The 23,893-nt window shown below is 42.5% G+C and overlaps 1 protein-coding gene across 5 annotated transcripts in view; it reads right to left on the reverse strand.

Annotated features, from left to right (window-relative positions):
• Window positions 1-4,260: 4,260 nt before the first annotated feature.
• MAFF (MAF bZIP transcription factor F) overlaps window positions 4,261-23,893 on the reverse strand; it is a 99,193-nt gene continuing 79,560 nt past the window's right edge. For all 5 annotated transcript variants that reach the window (XM_033929530.1, XM_033929528.1, XM_033929529.1 and 2 more), the window contains exons 2-3: window positions 7,327-7,392; window positions 4,261-7,175 (exon numbers count right to left, since the gene is read on the reverse strand). In XM_033929530.1, the coding sequence (XP_033785421.1) occupies window positions 6,747-7,175; window positions 7,327-7,356 (459 nt within the window). In that variant the 5' untranslated portion in view covers window positions 7,357-7,392 and the 3' untranslated portion in view covers window positions 4,261-6,746. The remainder of the gene's footprint in view (window positions 7,176-7,326; window positions 7,393-23,893) is intronic.

Consider the following 23,893-nt stretch of genomic DNA (forward strand, 5'->3'; position numbering starts at 1 on the left):
GGAGGAGCAGGAACAGACATAAAATTGGGTCTGTACTATCGCCCACTTGGACAATCAGAAGAAATCGACCAGGACCTGGAGGCCGAACTGAGGCAGTTATGCAAAAGCGGAAGTGTGGTGGTGATGGGGGACTTCAACTACCCTGGAATAGACTGGAGCATCGGGCACTCAAGCTGTACGAGAGAGACCAAATTCATGGAAGTCACGAGGGACTGTTTCATGGAACAGCTGGTCACGGAACCAACACGGTACTAGCCCCACTAGGAAACAGCGATCACAACACGATCTAGTACAGGCTAGAAATTGGACCATCAAAGGTGAAAAGAACCACAACGATAGCACTCAACTTCAAAAAAAGGAATTATGATGCCATGAGGAAAATGGTAGGAAAGAAACTCATCGATACAAGGAAGATAGAGTCCGTAGAAAAGGCCTGGACCCTACTCAAGGGCACGGTGCACGAAGCACAGAACCTGTGCGTCCCCAAGTTCAGGAAAGGGTGCAAGAAAAATAGAACAAAAAACCCAGTGTGGATAACAAATGCAGTGAAAAAGGCAATAAGCGATAAGAAGGCATCATTCAAACAATGGAAAAAGGACCAGACAGAAGACAACCAAAAGGAGCATAAAAGACACCAAAAGGAGTGTCACCGAGTGGTTAGGAAAGCAAAAAGAGAATACGAAGAAAGACTGGCAGGGGAAGCAACAAACTTCAAATCATTCTTCAGGTATGTCAAGGGGAAGCAACCAGCTAGGGAGGAAGTAGGACCCTTGGATGATGGAGACAGAAAGGGAGTGGTAAGAGAGGAAAAGGAGATAGCTGACAGGTTAAATGAGTTCTTCACGTCAGTTTTCACAATGGAGGACACAACCAACATTCCGGAACCCGAGGAGATCGGAAAAGGAGATCAGGATGAAAATCTGGTCCAACTAGAGGTGAGCGAGATGGATGTCCTCAGGCAGATAGACAGGCTAAAGTGCGACAAATCGCCAGGTTCGGACGGCATTCACCCAAGGGTACTCAAGGAACTAAGGAACGAAATAGCTGAGCCACTTCGACAAATATGCAACCTATCCCTAAAAACTGGAGAGATCCCAGAGAACTGGAAAATAGCAAATGTCACGCCCATCTTCAAGAAAGGCTCAAGGGGAGACCCAGGAAACTACAGGCCGGTGAGCTTGACCTCGGTCCTTGGAAAGATTATGGAAGCGCTGATTAAAGACAGCATTTGGGAACACATCAAAAACAATGGGCAACTAAAGTCGAGCCAACATGGCTTCTGCAAGGGCAGGTCATGCCTCATGAACTTATTATACTTCTTTGAGGGGGTGAACAGCCAGGTGGATAGAGGGGAATCCATAGACATCATTTACCTTGACTTCCAAAAAGCCTTCGACAAGGTACCACACGAAAGACTGCTAAGGAAGCTATGGAACCACAGGGTGCAAGGGGAGGTCCACCGATGGATCAAAAACTGGCTGGCGGACAGGAAACAGAGGGTTGGAGTAAAGGGCCATTACTCAGATTGGCAAAGGGTCACGAGCGGAGTTCCACAGGGGTCGGTGCTGGGACCGCTCCTGTTCAATATATTTATTAACGACCTGGAGGCGGGAACAAAATGTGAGGTTATTAAATTTGCGGATGACACTAAATTATACAGCAGGGTCATAACCATGGAGGACTGCGAAGACCTCCAAAAAGATCTGACAACGCTGGAAGAGTGGGCCAAAAAGTGGCAAATGAGCTTCAACATAGGGATATGCAAGGTCATGCATATTGGGAAAAAGAACCCGATGTTCACTTACAAGATGGGGGGATCACCGCTAGGGGTGAGCAACCTTGTAAGAGACCTGGGAGTGATGGTGGACACAACATTGAAGGCGTCGGCGCAGTGCGCCACAGCCTCAAGGAAAGCGAACAAAATGTTGGGTATCATTAAGAAAGGTATCACAACCAGGACGAAGGAAGTCATCCTGCCACTGTATCGTGCAATGGTGCGCCCGCACCTGGAATACTGTGTCCAGTACTGGTCGCCGTACCTCAAGAAAGACATGGCGGTACTTGAGAGAGTCCAGAGAAGAGCAACTAAGCTAATAAAAGGTATGGGGGACCTTTCATATACTGACAGACTGAAAAAGTTGGGCTTTTCTCTCTGGAAAAGCGACGACTCAGGGGAGACATGATAGAAACCTTCAAGATCATGAAGGGCATAGAAAAAGTGGATAGGGACAGATTTTTCAAACTAAGGGGAACCACAGATACAAGGGGGCACTCGGAGAAATTGAAAGGGGAAAGGTTTAGAACAAACGCCAGGAAGTTCTTTTTCACCCAGAGGGTGGTGGATACATGGAACGCGCTGCCGGAGGATGTGATAGGCAGAAGTACGCTACAGGGCTTCAAAGAAGGTCTGGACAGGTACCTGGAGGACAAAGGGATTGAGGGGTACAGATAGGAGTAGAGGTAAGGTTATAGGGACAGGATTAGAGGTAAATTACAAAATTAGTCAGAGACCACTGTTCAGGCAGTGGGCCTGATGGGCCGCCGCGGGAGTGGACCGCTGGGCAGGATGGACCTCTGGTCTGCCCCAGCGGAGGCAACTTCTTATGTTCTTATCTCCTAAGCACGGCAGTGTCAAAAAGCTTTGCCAGAATCCAACTATTTCATGTCATTGATCTAAATCTTAAGCCACCTATTTTTTTTTTTACACATGTAATCAATTTTCACAGTTTTAGTTTATCTTTTCCAAAATGATTAAAAGTGTCTTACAGCATTAGTAGAAGTTAGGCACAACTCCATACTAACCTTAAAAGACTGTCCATTACCTCAGGTAATAAAGAGATTTGCCCATAATCACAAGGAGAAGTGGGAACTATGGTTTTCCTGCTGCTCAGCCTGTTGCTTTGAGCACTAGGTCAACTACTCTTCCTATAATATGAAAACTGCTTTAGAGTATTCTATATAGAGGGGAAAATGTTTTTTTAACCGAGGCTATTTTTTGTTTGAAAAACAAACAGACCAAGGTTAAAAAGTTTTAAAAAACTGGTGCCCTTAACACAAAAGTATGCAGTTTTCAGTGGCCCAGTGGTGCAAAGTACATAGGTATTTCTGTTCTCTGTCAATCTGTAAGCCACTTTTCAAAGCAAAATACTGAGCCTCTTTTTTTTAAAACTGCATCCAAGGTATGTGAACATAAAAATATGCACAAGTACTTTATTCCCTGATCTAAACGATCCCCTCCAATGTCTTTGTACTCTAATATAAGCATGCACACAGTGAAAGCCTGCTCTGAGGACAGTTTTGGCCCAGTGTAATATAGACAGGCAATTTTATTAGTACAGAGCTAAATCCATTTAAATAGTTGCGGCAGAAAGTCCATAAAATATACTATACTTACCAATAAGGTATAAAAAGCTACATTAGCCTCCATAAATTTGCTTGGATAAGAAATAAACAGTTTGCAAAGAATTTAGTTTATGACCTGCATTCAAAATGAATAAAGAAAAACAAACAAACCCCATTTGAAATTTCCCTCAATGTTGTTTGCTTGTGAATCTGTTTTCCCTCTATGTGCATAGGAGTCAACCTTTCAAAGTGATTGGGGGGTGCTAAATTCAATAGAAATGACCCTTCCCTGAACACAATCAAGACGTTTCTCAATATTGGAAGTGCTCAAGCACCCCCAGAATTGGCTGCTGTGCCTACGGGTGCGCACATACAGAGACACACACAAAGCATGTCTGGCAAGCCCAGGCTTCAGTCTGTATTAGTCACCACATATACCGTATTTTTTTGCTCCATAAGACGCACATGTCCTAGATTTAGAGGAGGAAAACAAGAAAAAAAACCCATTCTGAACCAAATTGTGTGCTAATATATACCATGCTCTGTACCCAGCCCCCCTCACTCCCTGCACCCAACCCCACACTTCTTGCCAGGCTCTTCAACCTGCCCCCCCCCTCCTCACCTCTAGTGGTAGGTTGGGACAGCAGGGAGATACCCAGTCAAAGGCAAAACAGTGAACCAGTCAGAAACCCCTTTTAAATAAAGGTGGAAAAAAAAAAATTGTGTCTTATGGAGCAAACAAATATGGTAGTTTCTGCTTTACTAAATTTTGGGGGTCCTTTAACTAAGGTGAGCACCTTAGTGAAAGGATCCCCTTTGTTTTCTTCACCATGAATGGAGGTAAGCCTAGTAAATGAAGGCGAGCGTGCTATCCCCTTTTTAAAAAGTTAACTTAACAAAAATAAAAAAACCCTCTAGTCTACATGAAAAAGTTAATTTTATTTAAACAGTATACAAAAAATACAAGCATCTAGGAGAGGGAATGAGGGGTGAAGGTATTTACTGAAATTTGAAAAATAAATAAATTTTGCCATATAAGAAAGTAAGTAATAAAAGGAGATTTTATATTTATATATATATTTATATAAACACATACAAAATAAAACCCACAGTACTTGTATATACTAGCATTATATCACTAGGACACAGTGTAATCCTCCACGGTGAAGGTAGAAAATAATTTATATTCATACAATAAATAATTCTAAGAGCAACAGGCTGACAGTGAAATGCCCAGCAAAAAGCTGCCACTTATGGGCAGGAATGTACCAGGATCAAGAAACAGGTGAGCGAGAGCATTTTGAAAGGAGCAGGGTAAAAGCTAAGGTTTGTTTGCTTTAAACATTGCTTTTTCCTGATGAAGTGTCTTGGGAGGGGCTGGGAACTGGAGAGAAAAGTCAGGAACTGGAGACTCTGCTGGGTGCGTTTTAGCTTACACTTTACTACCTACAAGACAGCACACTTTAACACACACTTTCCCTATGCACAATCGCTGCTTTACCAAAAATGGAGCCGATATTAGGCAATTGGGCGCTAAAGAAACTCTACAGTCTCTCTTGTGCCTCTTATTAGCTGAGAGGACACTACCAAGCGGCTGGAGCTCTGGCCTCTGCTGAGATAGAGTGGGTGGTACAGCCCACAGAGATGAGATTATCAAGGGTACTAATTAATCATCAAAACAGTCCCTCGTTCCAGCTTGATGAGGAGGAAGCTCCTATGTGCTATAGAAAACAAAGATGATACCTTGGAGCATCCCTCATGAAACCATAGTTCAGGCATGGGTAAAAATTAACCATGGTCGCTATTAGCTTGTCAAAAAGGGCCACGCTTCCGGGGTGAGTCACAGCATTTATGAGAACTCGGCTGCTGTCACTTGCCAACATCCATCCAACAGCACCTACAAATGCCATAGGCTGTCACCACCCCGCTCTTGCTGACATTTTCTAAACTGAGTATCGCTGTGGATATTAACCTTTTTCACACACTTAGTCCATCCCGTTTCCTTGATCTGTTCTGTCTCTGATCTTCCACCCTTACCACAGTCCTCGGTATTTGTGAATTCTGACCCTGCTTCCAACTTCATTATTGCATGCTCACTGGCATATTTAAAGTTGTCTTCTCTTTCCATGTCATGGAAGTCCGCTTGTTATATGAACATTTTTAGGGCCTTGTCCTTTTTTTTTTTCTCTTTTGTATTAATGTGTAAAAAGATTGCTGTGGCTGGGAACCAGCATTGGTAGAATCACAGACAATCTGAAAAGTTTATTTTGCATTAAGGTGGCAGAAGACATCCTTTATCCCTATGTTCACAATGAATGACAATAGAGGTAGGGTTCTAAATCTGGATTTCACCCAACCTTTTATCTGTCTTTACAACTTAAGTAAAGCCTACTACCAGACAGAGAAATTATCTGTACACTCTTCCTCTCCTCACCTTTTTTCCTGTGTGGTATTGCCATAACACCTGTCTTTTGTGCTCCTTGCTACTACATTCTCTTCCCTTCTTACCTGCCTCTACCATCTTTCTTCTTCAGTAAATGCACCCCTTACCATCTTTCCCTCGTCCAAGCCTACCTTATCCATCCATATTGTTCATTATCTTCCCCCTTCCTGTCCCTATACAAAAGGAGCAGGGACTGTCTCCTTCATGACTCTGTACAGCGCTGCATATGTCTGGTAGCGCTATAGAAATAATTAATAGTAGTAGGAGGAGTAACCCTACCTTCAATGCTTCCTAGCTGAAATCTTTGTGCAGCAGAGTGAGGGACAAAACCACAGTAACTGCCTAGAAATAATGTAAAGGATTATTAAAGAAGACCCAACATTTTGCTATTCATCCATAAGGCTCTTGTCTCCTCACAAGGGAAAATAAAATGAAGAAATCTGAATGATAAAAAGAAACAGAGCAAAAGAGTATCAATTAAGATCACACAGCCTATCTAGTCTGCCCATAATCCAGCTAATAAAATGCTGACACTTTCGAATAAAGAAAAAGCATCTTAAATTTTTCCTTTTTTTAACCAAAACTTATGCTTCATGACCAATTGAGTTGATGTCGCAACAATACCAAGGGTGATCCTTCGGTTGCTGCATCGCCCCTACTCCTCATGGCAGGGTTCACTTCACAGTCTCCCTTTCCGCAGAAATGGTCAATGCAAGGCGAGACTTTGTAATCCTGCTTTCTTCCATGGAGGAAGGATATTCACTGAAACATGGTCTCTCTTACTCAAACATGTTTTATCCAGTCTCGTATGATGAGAGCACGTCCTTCCCCTTTTGGATTTGTCAACCACTAAGTTGTGAAGTTGGGAGTCTGCAGTGCATTCTGGGAAATAGGCATCATAAGACCAAAAAAAGTACTTGATTGGTTAAGGCTTACATTAAGAGGTAGGATAAGCTGAAGACTAGGAATAAGTGGCTTGGTTAGAAGGAATGCTGCCAGTGGATTTGACAATGGTGATGACGCTAGTGGTGGCTACTTTGGCAGGTGTGATGGGACTGTGGGCAACAGTGCGTGCAAAGTTCTGCAGGGCCTCATATTTGGCACGCAATGCATCAAGCTCTAGTTTCATGCTGGAGTTCTCCTTGGCCAGCTTTTCTACCTCTTGCTCCAGGTCTGTCTTCTGTTTCTCCAGCTCTTCTTTCTGAGAGACACGTTTCACACGGCAGCTGGCAGCATAGCCTCGATTCTTTAAGGTGCGTCGGCGTTGCTTCAGTCGCACAACTTCTTCTTTGGAAAGCCCACGTAAGTGATGGTTGAGCTCACGGACGGTCATGTTCATCAGCTCTTCATCAGATAGGACAGGCACGTTCTCCCCCATCTCCTGCTTCACCTGTTCAGTCGAAGAGCGAGAGGATCTTTACATAAGCAGAGTACTTGAAGGAAAAAGAAGGATATCAAGTAATAAACAGGAAGTTAAAGTAGGGAGACATATAAAGACAAAGAAGGCTTTAAAGAATGTTTTTGACAGGGTCTCTTCTTACTTTCAGAGCTTTAGTTGATATCCCATCCATGGATATTTCCCACTGGTATAACTGGACCTGGTGTCTCTACAAATAAAAAGTCAGAAAGTTAATTTAAATTCCATTTATTTTTCTAAAATGTTCTCTATTTAAGGTTACAGTTTTTTAATTTTACAACCTCCCCCCCTTTGAAATCTGAACAGAGCCTGACTCTGATGTTAGATACATCAATTCTGTCTGCCACTTTACATGGGTGTCATTTGCGGGTAAGGACCTCTCACCCCTAGTTCCTACATTACCTCACCACTCACCCAATTCTATCTTCAGTTACCACCTTCCCCACTATATACATGCTTGAATTCTCTTAATTTTGGTTATTAGTTTTAGTTATTACTACATCTGCCCACCGTTATCAGTACTTAACCCTTCATTCTCAAGTTCATTTTTCTGACTTGAACTGAAGTCTCTAATCTGGAGCATCATCCAGAGAAGCCTGGTACTAATATATTTTAAAATGTGTTCTATAATAGACTTCAGTGTGTAAAAATTATACAGACTGATTCAATTTGTATGCTTGCTACATGAATGCCAGATTAGTAAAAACTGTTTTGTTTTGCTTTTTAATCTGAAATAGTTCTTTTCTGCCAAATGTCACTTTTTTTTAATGAAAAAGATGTCGGAGTTCCTTATTTGTAACTACTGTATTTTAAGGCTTCCAAACTATACTCTGCTTTCTAGTTAAAAAAAAAAAAAAAGAAAGTTACACAACTGTACAGTGACTAAATTTCAAGAAATGATACATAGTACTTTGTTCCAAGACAGAGAGAAATGGTAAAATAACTGTGGTGTCTCTAGCAGGGCTGCATTATTTGGTACAACAAACTTTTGGCTCAGACTTCTAACGTATTAGACTTTAATTTTTTTTGTTCTGGATCTAAAGTACTGGTAAATATATCTAAAGACCAGGATTGTGAAATCAGGGTCAAGAAAAAAATATGCCAACTCCAATGCCAGCTGTAAAAAAATTGTCATTTTAGACCAGTGGTCTCAAACTCAAACCCTTTACGGGGCCACATTTTGGATTTGTAGGTACTTGGAGGGCCGCAGAAAAAAACAGTTAATGTCTTATTAAATAAATGACAATTTTGCATGAGGTTAAACTCTTTATAGTTTATAAAACTTTCCTTTAACAGTTTTACCTTATGCAAAATTGTCATTTCTTTAATAAGACATTAACTATTTTTTCTGCAGCCCTCCAAGTACTCTATTTTTTCTGCAGCACTCATATTTAAAGTTTAATATCTTTTCTTTCTCAAAACTGGCACATTTCAATTACTAAATTGAAAATAAAATCATTTTCCTACCTTTGTTTGGTAATTTCATCAGTCTCTGGTTGCGCTTTATTCTTCTGACTGTGCATCCAATATTTCTTCCCTTCTTTCAGCCTCCTGTATGCTTCCTTTCCTCCAGACCTCATTCCCTCCCCCAACTTTTTCTTTCTTTCTTTGTTTGTCTTTCTCTGATTCCGTGTCCCATTTTTTGCTTTGTTTCTGGCTCCCTGTCCCCCCCCCCTTCTTTCTTTCTTCCTTCCTTCCTGCCCTTCCCCATGCCATCGCCGCCGGGGAATAGGCTGCTGCTGCTGCCGCCACCATCAGGAACAGGCCGAGATCTCCACGCTTCTCTTCTCCATGGGGCCGACCAACTCTCGCTGCCCGACATCAATTCTAACGTCGGAAAGGACATTCTAGGCAGCCAGGCAGCGATTGGCTAGCCAGAACGTCCTCTCGATGTCAGAATTGAGGTCGGGCGGCAAGAGAAGCAGGGAGATCAAAGAGCATGGTGCTGGCCTGTTCCCCGATGGCAGCGGTGAGAAGGGAAGCAAGTTGGGCACCACTGCTCTAGACGAGCCGCACTCTAGGGAGAACAGTGGAGGGTGGCCAGCTGTGCTGACCGCCCCCCCCCCCTTGGTACGCCACTGAAGCAGCAGTGTGTCTGGCTGGCTCGTTCCATTCAAAGCCGCGGGTGGCGGCTCCTTGCGAGATCCGCGCCTGCGTTTGAAGCCTCTCTGATGTTGTGATGCCAGAGAGGCTTCCGATGCAGAGTGGATAGCGCAAGGAGCCGCCAACCTGCGACTTTGAACGGAACGAACCGGCCGGACACACTGCTGCTCCAAAAGGAAGAGAATGATCTAGTCCAGACTGCGGGCCGCAAATAAAACTTGGAGAGCCACAGGCGGCCCGCGTGTTTGAGACCGCTGTTTTAGATGCATTAGATTCAGGGCTAAAGTTTTGGTAAATATAAGATATAAATATTTAAGTCCTGGATCTAATGTATCTAAATTGACAATTTTTTTACAGCTGGAATTGGAGTCGAGACATTTTCCCCACTGCTGACTTTGCAACCCTGGTTTCTAGATAAGAATATTTGTGGGGGCAAGGCAAACAAAAGGTGACTTTCCATATGTTATATTCCTATCTCACTTTTAAAATTAGGTATAGGTATAAGATACATTAAAAACAAAATGTCCCAAGAGCCTCCTCTACATAAAGAAATCCCTCAGCTAGTTTCAGCTACTCAATAGCACTTATTACAATTATTTGATAACATCATTCAACCAGTAACGTCTGGCATCCGTACAGGCTAAAATATAATCTTAATATACACTGTGCACCTTTCAGATGTGTAGCACCCTTGCCACATTCCCCAGAGCTAGGACATCTGCCCTTCCAAACATGCCATTCCAAATCAACTAACATTCCAAATTGTGGTGTCACTACAGAAATACCAGCAACATTCTCCTAATGCCAGACAAGCAGCACAAAATCCTGTAAAAGATTCAGTAGCTGTAAAATATAACAGTCCTAATTATCAGGACCAAATTGCAAGGACCCTACCTTAGGTAGCAATGTAAATATTTACACTAGGTCCTACTACTACTACTACTATTAATTATTATTATTTTTTTTCAAATTATATTTATTAACAACTGCAAAGGAACATACAACCAGGAGCAGAATAATCATAAAACAGAGCAGCCAGAAAACAGCACAGGAGACTGACAACAAATGGGTTTCTTGTATTAATTATTTCTATAGCGCTACCAGATGTATGCAGCACTGTACAGAGTCACAAAGAAGACAGTCTCTGCTCGAAAGAGCTTACAATTTAAACAGACAAACAGCCTAGAACAGTTGTCTTCACTAATTTTTAAATGAGAACAGTTTTAGGTCCAAAAGGGCTAAAGGAGAGCCAACAAGTATCTTCCTACTTGGGGCCATGATGCCAATAGCACTTCTCAAAATTCATTCCTACTAGAACACCTGGCCTTGGTCACACAATGCAGAACATAGATAAATCCTATGCAAATATAGGACCACAAACTAAAAGTCCTAATATACACAAACGAAGCTCTAATATGCCAGACCATGCATGCAGCCAGTTCAACACCAGAGAAATAGAAACAAATGCATTTCTTCCTGAACAATGCAAAATATAGATAGATAGCAGATGTAAATTCTCAAAATTGACATATTTCAAAATCACTGATTGAAAAAAAACAACACATTTTCACTAGCTTTGTCTGTCCGCACTTCCTTCTGTCTGTGCTCTTAACTCTGTTTCCAGGACCTTCTTATCCATCTGCTGTTTTTCTCTCCTACACTTTCTGCCCTGTCATTGACATTAACTTTTTAACATTCATCTTTCTTCCATTTTATTTGCTTCTCAATCTATTTTTCCATGGTCTTCCTCTGCTCTCCATGCATGTGCACCATCTCCTCCACTGTTCCCATCAATCCTAAACAGCATTTCTTCCATCTATTTCCTTCCCTACTCCTCCCTCTCTCCCGTGTTCCAACATCTCTGTCTTTCCCTTCCTATGGTCTGGCATCTTTCTTCTCTCCTTCCCACAGTCTGGCATCTCTATTCCCATGTTCCCTTCCTTTCTCCCTCCTACTGTGGTCTAGTATCTCTCTCTCTCCTCCTCCCCATGATCTAGTATCACTCTTCTCCTTCCTGCAGTCTGGCATATCTCTCCCCTTCCCACTTAATGTTGTCTGGCACCTCTCTCTCTGTTTCCCTTCCCCCTCCTCTTTCCAGTGGTCAGACATCTCTTTCTTTCCCTTCCCCTTTTCCCATGGTCTGGCATTTGTCCCCTCCTTCCTCCCCCCTACTGTAGTCTGACATCTCTCTCCTCCTTCCCTAGCATCTCTTTCTCTCCTTCCTTCCTTCCCTCCCCTTGGTCTGCTCTCTCTCCCCTCCTCCTCCTTGTGATTTGGCATCGCTATCCTCCCTTCTTTTTTCCTATAGGAGGTCTGGCATCTTCTTACCCTTTCCTCCCCATCTCCACAGTCCAGCATCTCTGTAGTGCCCTCTTCCTGGCAGAATCCAATTACCCTTTTTTTTTAGCACTACACTTCTCCCTTTGTATTCGTGATTTGGCACCCCCCCCCCCCAAATAAAAAAAAAAAAAAAAAAAAAGTTCATATTATCCATGAGTGCAGATAAAAATTTTGGCACGTTTTTCTAAGCACTGATTCCCACCGTGCACATAGAAAAATCGCTGATTCCCAGCACTTTCTTCACCGTGTTTTGCCTCTCCTTCAGGAACAGGCCATGTATCCCACCATGGCTACAAAGCACAAGACTTCAGGTGCTCCTGAAAGTGCTCCCAAGAGGGAAAAAAAGTGAAAACCTTACAAGAAAAGGTTGAATTATTGGATATGCATCAGAGGCTAAAGTCATCCTTTGCTGTTGCGTGGCATTATGGCATTAGTCTACCGTTAGGTACATAAAGAAGAATGAAAAAGCAATCCATGAAGCTGTTGCAGCAGCTTTTCCTGCAGGTGCGAAGACATTGGCATCTCGCACAACATGTAATCTCTCTTGTATGCAAGCTGCAACATTTTTGTGGGTACAGGATTGCTACAAGAAGAAAATTCTGGTAGACTCTGGGATGATAAGAGGAAAGGCAAAGTCTTTGTATGATAATTTGAAGAGCAGGAAAGGTGGATTGTCACAAAGGGTGGTTTGATAAATTCCATCACAGGTAAAGTCTGCGTAATGTGAGAGTGAGAAGAGAAGCAGCATCTGCCAACCACGAGGCAGCTAGAGCGTTCCTTGCTACCTTTAAGGAAATTATTGAAGAGAAGGGATATGAACCTGAGCAGGCATTCAATGCTGATGAAACTGCTCTATTTTGGAAGAAAATGCAACAGAGGACTTTCATTAGCAAAGAGGATAAGCAAGCACCAGGTTTCAAGGCTGCAAGGGATAGAGTAACCATGCTGCTTTGTGCAAATGCAGTAGGCCATATAATAAAGCCAACACTGATTTATAAAGCAGTGAACCTCTGAGCCTTGAAGGGAGAAGATAAGTTCCAGCTGCCTGTTTACTGGATGAGCAACAAGGCAGCTTGGACAACCAGAGCACTGTTCTAACAGTGGTTTCATCAGTGTTTTGTGCCTGGAGTAAAAAAAAAATACCTGGCCAATAAAGGAATGGAATTCAAGGTTCTTTTGATATTGGACAATGCCCTTGGACACCCAGACCCACTTGAGTTCCACATTGAGGGTGTTACGATTTTCTACATGCCCCCCAGCCCAACATCTCTCAACCAGCCTCTTGACCAAGGGAATTAGGACATTCAAGGCATACTACACACGGTATTCATTGGAGAGGATTGTCCATGTGATGGACAAAGGCACAAATGTGGAGAACATCATGAAAAAGTGGAAGGACTTCACTATTGCTGATGCCATCAATATTAAGAACATAAAAATTGCCACTGCTGGGTCAGACCAGTGGTCCATTGTGCCCAGCAGTCCGCTTCTGCGGTGGCCCTTAGGTCAAAGACCAGTGCCCTAACTGAGACTAGCCTTACCTGCGTACTTTCTGATTCAGCGGGAACTTGTCTAACTTTGTTTTGAATCCCTGAAGGGTGTATTCCCCTATAACAGCCTCCGGAAGAGCATTCCAGTTTTCTACCACTCTCTGGGTGAAAAAGAACTTCCTTACGTTTGTACGGAATCTAGCCCCTTTTAACTTTAGAGAATGAGAGAGGGTGAACAACCTGTCTTTATGTACTAAGTCTATTCCCTTCATTATCTTGAATGTTTCGATCATGTCCCCTTTGTCTGCTCTTTCAAGGGAGAAGAGGCCCAGTTTCTCTAATCTTTCATTGTACGGCAACTCCTCCAGCCCTTTAACCATTTTAGTTGCTCTTCTCTGGACCCTTTCGAGTAGTATTGTGTCCTTCATGTACGGCGACCAGTGCTGGATGCAGTATTCCAGATGAGGGTGTACCATGACCCGGTACAGTGGCATGATAACCTCCGATCTGTCTGTGATCCTCTTCTTAATAATTCCTAGCATTCTGTTCGCCCTTTTCGCCGCCGCTGCACATTGTGCGGACAGCTTCATTGACTTCTCGACCAGTACTCCCAAGTCTCTTTCCTGGGGGGTCTCTCTGAGTACTGCACCGGACATCCTGTATTCGTGTATAAGATTTTTGTTACTGGCATGCATCACCTTACACTTATCCACAGTAATCCTCATTTTCCACGTCGCAACCCATTTCTTGAGTGTGCTTATGTCACGTTGCAGGTCTTCGCAATCCTTCTGTGTTTTCACTACTCTGAATAACTTCATATCGTCTGCAAATTTAATCACCTCACTCATCGTATCAATTTCCAGGTCGTTTATAAATATTTTTGAAGAGCACAGGTCCAAGCACCGAACCCTGCGGCACTCCACGTTTCCCAGTCCCAAGTATTGTCTATTTACCCCCACTCTCTGTTTTCTAACCACCAGCCAGCTTTTAATCAACATGAGTATTTCACCCTCTATTCCATGGCTCGCAATTTTTCAAAATAGTCGTTCATGTGGGACCTTGAACGCCTTCTGAAAATCCAGATATACAATGTAGACCGAGTCACCCTTGTCTATCTGCCTGTTTACTCCCTCGAAGAAGTGCAGCATGTTCGTCAAGCAAGATCTTCTTTTGCTGAAACCGTGCTGGCTGGTCCTCATCAGATTGTGTCCGTCAAGGTGATCAATGATGCGGTCCTTTATCAGTGCTTCTACCATCTTTTCCGGTACCGAGGTCAGACTCGCCAGTCTGTAGTTTACCGAATCTCCCCTCGAACCTTTCTTGAAGATCGGCGTAACATTTGCCACTTTCCAGTCTTCCGGAATCCTTCCTGATTTGATCGACAGATTGGCTATTAGTTGAAGCAGTTCAGCTATAGCCCCTTTCAGTTCCTTGATTACCCTCGGATGGATGCCAGAGACATTGAACTTGTGCTGGAAAAATCTTTGGCCTGAATGTGTAAAATGGGAGACCACTCAATATCACAGAGCCTATCCAAGAATTTAGAATTGAAGTATATATTTTTTTTTCTGGTGTGGAGTCTAGCGAGTCAACTTTCCTGCAATGCCCTAGGGCACGCCCAACTTATATTTTGGTGTCTTTTAAGGATTTTTGTCTTGGGATTTTTGCTGCAAGAAATTATGGAAGACATCGTGGACTTGGCAAAGCAGGTGGGTTGGGAAGGCTTTGAAAATATGGAATTGAGGATATTCAAGACTTAGACACAAGAGCAAAAGAACTAACGGAAGAGACACCAGAGCAAAAGAACTAACGGAAGATGACCTAATTGACCTGACTGCTCCTGAAGGAGAGGCAATACCAGATGAAGAGGAGGAAGGAGTAGAAGAAGTGCTAGAAGACAAGTTTACAGTGGATAATACTGCAGAGGGCATACACAGGTTCAATGGTGTAATGGACTTTTTCTATGACAATCGACCCATCCATGGTATGTGTGTTAAAGGTGAAGGAGTTAGCAGAAGCAGCGATTTGTATATATACAAATTATATATATAAAGAAATGAAGCAGAAGAGCCAGACGGAAATCACAATGTATTTGCAAAAGATACCTGGAGTCACTGCCTGTCCATCCACCTCTACCACCCATGAGGTATCCCCTTCATCTCTTCATCTTCCTTCTATACCTGTAACGCATACTGAAGATCCACTTCCACTGCTTGAGGAGGCACCTGGTGCTCACTTATCCTCTTTTTCTCCTCCTCCTGCACTGCATGCAGTACATGTACTGGACGAGGAGGAGGAAGACACCGACTGAGTAAGAGATAAGTACTGTACTCTATACTGTATCACCAATATTTAATGTACAACACTTATTAAAAACTGCAATAAATGCTGTAAATGTTTTCAACTAAAATCGCGAATGTGGTCTCTTGTTATTTGCGGTTTCACCATATTCACGATGGTTTTTAATAGAAAACTGCAAATAACTTATGAAAATTATTCTCGGTTTTTCTGTATTCGCGGGTCCGTTAATCACTGTGAATAAGGAGGGAGAAGTGTACACTCTTTGGGTTGCAGGCAGCGTGAGTGAAGTAAACATGTTGCCTTAAGTGGCCCCGGAAGCTTTCCATTTTCTACAGCTTTATTCCATGGGGACAGGAAGATGCAGCAAAAGGAAAGCTTCCAGGGCCAAAGGTCACTCATGCTGTCTGTGGCCTGAAGAGTGCAACGCTAGGGAAAAAGGGTAGAAAAGTGCCGGATCCCATGGGAGTGGGGGATGAAATTCTGGACAGACTCTGCAGGCTACCCCAGAGATCTCAAAGGGCCACCATTGGCCTGCTGGCCTTGCAATGAAGACCAATAGTCTAGAACAGTGTTCTTCAACCTTTTGACATCTTTGGACCGGCGGAAATAAAATAATTATTTTGTGGCAGTTGAAGAATATTGGGCTAAGTCATGCCCATCTCCACCCAATCTCTGCCCCCATAATAAAACTAATTGTAACACCATTTTTTCCATTCATTTTTCATATTTTGTACATTCCTAGATTTGTTCACCTGTGTATTGTTTTATGCTCTCTATTACCAAAAATTTTAATAAATGTTAAAAAAAAAAAAGAAACAAATGCATTTCTTCAGACAGCAGATGTAAATCAATCTAAAAGCATTCCCTGTACCGTTGTCGTCTCTCTCCCTCTATGCTGCGCCTTGCCTTCTGGCCTGCCCCCCCCCTTTGGGCCGGTCCACGGTGCGATCAACGCGGCATCTTCTGGCCGACTCGCCGAGTGCTGTGGGCAGTGGCTCCTTGCGCACCTCATCTGGAAGCCTTCCCTCTGTCGTGATGTCAGAGAGAAGGCTTCCAGTTCAGGCGCAGGACGCGCTTAGCAGCCTTTCCCCACGGCTTTGTGCACTGCAGCACTTGGAGAGCCGGCCCAAAGGCGCTGTGTCGATCGCACTGTGGACCGGCGGCTGAAGAACACTCTTCTGCCTGATGGACGTGCCGGTTCTATGGACTGGCAGAAAATTTCTATGGACCGGTGGTTGAAGAACACTGTTCTAGAACATTAATACAAAGGTTGTTTAATTTATCTACCCGAGTATGAAAGAAAGTAGCAAACATGTTGAAACAAGTCTGTGCATGCTATGACATGTCTCAAGGTTACTCATGCACAGTTGCAGCTCAGTGTGACTCTAACATTCCAAGAGGCAGGATGTCAGAATCCTCATGCGAATCAAGTAAGAAACTGCTAGATTTCCGTGATAAAATTTCTCACAAAAGAAGGGAAAAAGCCAAAGGAGATCCATGAACGCATGACTGCAGTTTATAGCGAGTCTGCCCCATCATCCTACAAAGTAAAATTTTGGAGCAAGCAGTTTAAGTGTGGTAGAGAGTCCATTGAAGATAACCCTCACACTGGACGGCCTATGGAAGCAACTTCTGCAGAAATGTGCAAGAAAGTCAAGAATTTAATTTTTGTCAGACAGATGAATTAAGGTTTCCCAAATAGTTGACGAAATGGGCATCTCAGCAGGTACAGTTTGGAAAATTTAATTCATTAAAAGTTGGGCAGGGTTAGTATAAGAAGGTTCTAAGAATGCTGTTGCCATGTCAGAAGGCCACGAGGTTCCAGTGCTGTCAGGAGAACTTGGAGATGCTCCATGAAGACCAAGTGAATTTTTTTCATCGTTTGGTGACTGGAGATGAGACTTAGGTCCATCAAAAATCCTGAGTCCAAAATGGAGTCAATGCACTGGAAGCAGAAGTCAATGAAACAGAAAAATCTGCAGGCAAAGTCATGGCAACTGTCTTCTGGAATGAAGGACTTTTGCTTCTGGAGTTCATGCCACATAAGTTGGGGAGAGTTATGCCAACACAACGATTGCTTTGCAGGAGTCAATCAAGGAGAAAAGACGAGGAAAACTCACAGCAGGCATGCTGCTTCTTCACGACAATCACAGGCTGCCATACAAGAATGTGGGTTTCAGCAGCTGAACCATCCACCCTACAGTTCTGACCTGGCTCCCTCAGATTATTTCCTGTTCTGGGTTTTGAAGAAACCTCTCCATGGACAACAGTTTTCAAATGATGAAGATGTCAAGGAAACTGATGTCCTGGTTTGAAAGTCAGACAGAGGAATTCTTTTCAAAGGGGTTAAAGTCATTGCAGCAAAAGTGAATAAAGCGTATGGAGCTATCAGGGGACGATACTGAAAAATAGGACAAAAATGTTTTTGAAAATTTTTGTTTCCTACTGGAGGTAGATAAATTACTGAAAGCCCCTCGTACGCCTCCTACTACGAAGTCTGAATGAGACAGATCATTGCAGATTAGCAAAATCATTCACCTCTTGTTACATAAACATGGACAAACCCTCAGCTAATACAAAATAGGAGATCACAAATTAGAAATGAGAAAAATGCTTGAGTACCTGAATAAATTCATATAAACCATTCTGGACTCCCCTGGGACAACAGTATAGAAAATAGAATAAATAAGAAATTAACATACTGGCAAAACTGAAATTGAAGTACCTGAATTTGGTATTGGTAAAAGAGAAACAAATGCATTTCCTCCAATACTTGTGCATCTGTTTTTTGTATTTTGCGATTTCCCAAGCCTGACTTCATTCAGACCATATAAATTTACATTCACCACCCCCCACCTACCTTTGTTGTCTGGGTATTTTTTTTTCTAATCAGGTTGGTCTCAGTCTTTCCTCTACTTTCCTAAGTTCTTTCCCAGGGTCTCCTTTATATTTCTTGTCTTCCCTTCCTTCTCTACATATGTCATATACTGGTTGGTAACTTTTTTTCTACATTTCTCTCTTCTTTGCCTCTCTATTCAGAAATGAGGGGTAAAAAGTGTCTTATCTTTTCACCTCCCTACCAGTTTCCTACCACCTCCCTACCTTTTCTGCTGTCTCATTCATCACTCAATTGCCCACTTCCATTCTCTGTACTTACCCCCCCTCTCAAATCCTCATCTACCACCTTCTGATTCTCATTTCCTCCCTAGCCTCATCTCCTTTGCTTTCACTCAAACCCCTCCTGGCACTCACTCTTATTTTCTATTACCCTCCTACCTCGTTTCCCATTTCTCCTCACACCTCTGCTCTCCAATCTCATTTCCACATCTTACCCCTTCCAGTCCTTGTCGCTTTACAGCTCCTCTAAACTCCTTCCCAGGTCCTTTAGATTTTTTACATCATTTCTGCAAACGCTCTCCCCCACTGCGCATCTTCAGGCTTGCTCTCCTTCACATGTAGCACTGTATACCAAAATGGATCTAGCTTGCTCTTTTTCAGTAGCACTTCAAAGTGAGTTACGTTCAGGTATTGTAGGTATTTTTCTGTCTCTAGGGGCCTTAACATTTGTTTCTTCCTGAGACAATGGAAAGTTAATGACGTGTCCAAAGTCACAAGGAGTCCCAGTGGTTTTTAACTCCTGATTTCTCTGGTGTACAACCTGCTATTCTATGTATTAGTGTTGTTTAATCTTTTTTTGCTTTGCACAGTATCCATGCCATGCTCTATCTGCACCTTAATCCTGAGCCTCAACATTGCCCATCTAAATTACTGCAACTCTCTGCAGGCCTCCCCCTTTATCCCTTGAAACATCTCCAACTCATTCAGTCCATCACTGTTAAGCTCCTCCACCTGTTTTGATCATATCACTCTTCTGGTTACACTCTGAACACTAACTCCCTCTTTTTCATGATTAAATTCAAAATACTCTTGTCTTCAAAAGGTCATTTCCCTACTACTCCAGCATACATCAACAGTATTCTTTCTCTATTCTCCCAGTCACACTTTCTATTCTTCTGACAGTGGCCTTTTCTATCTTCCGCCATGTTTTTCCCTCTATCCCATCATTTCTCAGGAAAATGTCTTCACATACCTTTAACTGCAACTCTGGAATTCATTGCCCTCTTACTTCAGACTTGAGGCATTTAAATATAGTGAATAAGGATTCAAGATATCCTTTGTTAACTTTCCTCCTTTCTCCATTCCCCCAACTGTTTTCTCCTCCTCCCTTTCTGTCTCTCTTCCTTCACCTTTTTTTTCCTTTTCCCTCTTAAATTTTATATCACCTGAATATTTGCAGATATGCTTGAAAGTCTATGTGCCTTCATGGACACTGTGTTCTGCTACCACAAATGGACTTGTGCCTTCTAGTCAACAAATGCATTTACAGTCTATGAGGAAGGGTTCCTTTTCATGTGCAGGTTTCTTAGAATGGTATAGACTCCCTGTGACTATTTGATATCTTGCAAGTTTTTAAGAAACAGTTAAACAATGACACATTTTTGGTCTGATGACCAGCTCATTGAGAGGCTTCAGCACTTGGACTTCTTTATCTATATATATATATATATATATATATATATATATAAAATCGGAGGTATGTATGTGTGTATGTATGTATGTGTGTGTGTGTGTGTGTGTGTATGTGCCGCGATCACGCAAAAACGGCTTGACCGATTTGAACGAAACTTGGTATGCTGATCCCTCACTACCTGGGGTGATATGTTCTGGGGTCTCGCGGCCCACCTGCACACGTAGGCAAAGCTACAAACAGAAATTCACATTTCACCCATTCATGTTAATGGAAAAAATGTAAAAAGCTGCCATTCTCACCGTAATTCAAAAACGGCTTGACAGATTTGAACGAAACTTGGTATGCAGATCCCTCACTACCTGGGGTGATATGTTCTGGGGTCTCGCGGCCCACCTGCACACGTAGGCAAAGCTACAAACAGAAATTCACATTTCACCCATTCATGTTAATGGAAAAAATGTAAAAAGCTGCCATTCTCACAGTAATTCAAAAACGGCTTGACCGATGTGAACGAAACTTGGTATGCAGATCCCTCACTACCTGGGGTGATATGTTTTGGGGGTCTCGCGGCCCACCTGCACACGTGGGCGGAGCTACAAACATAAAATCGGATTTCACCCATTCATGTCAATGGAAAAAATGTAAAACGCTGCCATTCTCACAGTAATTCAAAAACGACTTGACCGATTTGAACGTAACTTGGTATGCAGATCCCTCACTACCTGGGGTGATATGTTCTGGGGGGTCTCGCGGCCCACCTGCACACGTGGGCGGAGCTACAAACAGAAAATCCAACTATAAAACACTAATTCCAACTATAAAACACTTTCTATGACACTATAACCACTAGGGACATCGTTTCTATTCTACCACGGACACCATACATATAGAGTTTGTATGTTCTAACTGTGTTTGTAACTGTTTCCTTCATGCACCCCAGTTCATAATGTTATTACATTACATGAGTACTCACATATCCTGAACTAGGAACACAGGTTCCATTCTGAACCGGGAACAAACTGCATGGAGTTTCTTTTCAACCTGAGTTTCCACATATTGAGTTGTTTAAATCAATACTGAAACTTTTGGATGCCACTTATTCCAACAGATCTTCCTTTTCAGTTTAAGAGATTGCAAATTCCAGTGAGACTTGCATTCTCTATCACAATCAACAAATCACAGGGACAGACTATTACATACTGTGGAGTGGATTTAAGATCCCCCTGTTTTCCCCATGGACAACTCTATGTTGCTTGATCAAGGGTGGGTTCACCCAAGAATTTATATGTTCTTGCTCCTGGAGGTGAAACTAAAATTGTTGTTTATAATCAAGTTTTGTGTTAGTTGTATTGTATTCATTTTGTCAAATATTTCACATTATAATTTGATTATTGTACTTTTTATAAAGCTGTAAAAAAATAATTTCATTCACCACTATAAAGTATCTTTATTTCAATCCATTTACTGTGTTATTGCTATAATTAAATACCCGTGCAACGCCGGGGCATCAGCTAGTATCTTATATTGTTACCTACTCCTGTGTTAGAGTATAGGGAGTTTGCAGAAGGGTTGTGTATTCCTTTTACGGACTACTAACAAGGGCATACTGTGAATACTTAGACTTCAGAGTAAAGATTCATCTTACTAGTTCCCACCCATCCCCCCCCTCTCACCAGCTACTCCAGCTGTTAATTCCTAGATTTTCATCCTCATCTCACCTTTGCCACTCCCTGTCCTCTTCTCACACACACACACACACACACTGGACATCCTGCCTCCGGAAACCAAAAAAAGACAAACTTCCTTTTCCTGAGGAAACAAGAGGGCAGGCTTGGATCTGCGACAGTTTAGAACTGACAGAAGAGAGATGACAAAGGTTTAAAACCTTACAACTATTTCATCCCAGAATTGACAAGTCAGGGAGTAGATCAAGATCAGTGCATCAACTGGAAGTTGTCATAGTGTAAGAAAAAGTGTTGGTGAGAGGGAGAGAAGAAAAAATAAGTACTTTTATCTGCTACTTCAAAGCAGTGCACATGATGAAGTTGAATAATTTACTGCTCTGTCTAGGGAGGCTGCTGATGTTTTGATTACATTATTTACTGCACCACCATAGCATCTCAACCCTGCTCCAAGTCACATGGCAGATAAAGTTGCTAGCACACAAAACAAAGAAACAAATAGACCTAGGCATCTTGATTCTTATGATGGGAACTGAACACCAGCAACTCATTCCAGACAGTAGCCAACTAGAAAAAGGTTTAATCACTTCTTCTTAGGTCCTGGTGTAAACACTGAAGTGAATGGCTTTGCATTGTTATATCAAGTACATGCATGTTAAGAGGGCATGCGAAATAGGATAGACTCAACTCAACTATTCATTTAGAAATTGAATTTCCCTGCACTTGAGGGAACTTGCTTGCACTTGGCATCTGGTATGCGTGTCTATTTACAGTATTTTTAGGAGCTCATCAAGATGCTATGTCAACAGTTGCACAGAACATTCTGGCCCTTGCTCCAAAGTTTGTGTCAAAGGGAAATAGTAGGTGTTAATGTAGAGATTCTGATCCAATTGGATTCCAACAGAAGATCTGGAGGGAAGTATAAAACTCAGTTACAAGGAGGAGCCATAGCTCTTTCCTCCCATGAAGGAGTCCTGCTATTGAGATAGAAATGGGAAAGCCACTGCTGTCCCTGGAATTGGTAGCATGGGATTCTGCCAAGTACTTGTGACCTGAATTGAACATAAGAATTTGCCGCTGCTAGGTCAGACCAGTGGTCCATCGTGCCCAGCAGTCCGCTCCCGAGGTGGCCCCCAGGTCTACTGTGAGTAGACGCATTCCTAGGGATAGGACAGGGAATACAGCAACACACATACTGTACTTTTGGTCGGAAAAAGTAACCATGGGAAATGCAGGTTCAGGGATCTGCGAGTACTATTTCAGCTGGTGATTTTCAAAGGGAAAGTAATTGAATTTTAGCTATATTCCTCCTAACCAAAAGTCCAAAGTGGGCCACAATAACAAAATAACAATTTCCTGAATATAATGCGTATGGTAGAGAGAGGAAAGAATTAATATATAAAATTCCAGGTAACAGTGCAACCCAAAGTCCCACGTCTGTTTAATACAGGATCAATGTCTATCTAAAAGTGCATATGTAGAAAAAAACAAAACAAAATAGAAAATAAGGCGATACCTTTTTTATTGGACTAACAATGCATTTTTTATTAGCTTTCAAAGGTAACACTTCTTAAGATCAGAAATAAGCAAATGTTGACAAATATCAGTATATACAAGTGACGGAGTTCAAAAAAGCGTGGGATGAACACAGAGGATCTAGAATCAGAAAATAATAGTAAATATTGAAGAACTAAGGCCAGTAAGAACATAAGAAGTGTCTATGCTGGGTCAGACCAGAGGTCCATCGTGCCCAGCAGTCCGCTCGTGCGGCGGCCCAACATGTCCATGTGTAGTAGTCCTCTATCTATACCCTTCTATCCCCTTTTCCTTCAGAAAATTGTCCAATCCCTTCTTGAACCCTATTACCGTACTCTGTCCTATCACGCCCTCTGGAAGCTCATTCCAGGTGTCCACCACCCGCTGGGTGAAGAAAAACTTCCTAGCATTGGTTTTGAATCAATCCCCTTTCAGCTTTTCCGAATGCCCTCTCATTCTTGTAGTTTTCGAAAGTTTGAAGAATCTGTCCCTCTCCACTCTCTCTATGCCCTTCATGATCTTGTAAGTCTCTATCAAATCCCTTCTAATCCTCTTCTTCTCCAGGGAAAAGAGCCCCAGTTTCTCCAGTCTCTCCGTGTATGAAAGGTTTTCCATACCTTTTATCAAACACGTCGCTCTCCTCTGAACCCTCTCGTGTATCGCCATATCCTTCTTAAGGTATGGCGACCAATATTGAACACAGTACTC

Source organism: Geotrypetes seraphini, chromosome 2, assembly GCF_902459505.1.
Source record: "Geotrypetes seraphini chromosome 2, aGeoSer1.1, whole genome shotgun sequence".
Taxonomy (NCBI): domain Eukaryota; kingdom Metazoa; phylum Chordata; class Amphibia; order Gymnophiona; family Dermophiidae; genus Geotrypetes; species Geotrypetes seraphini.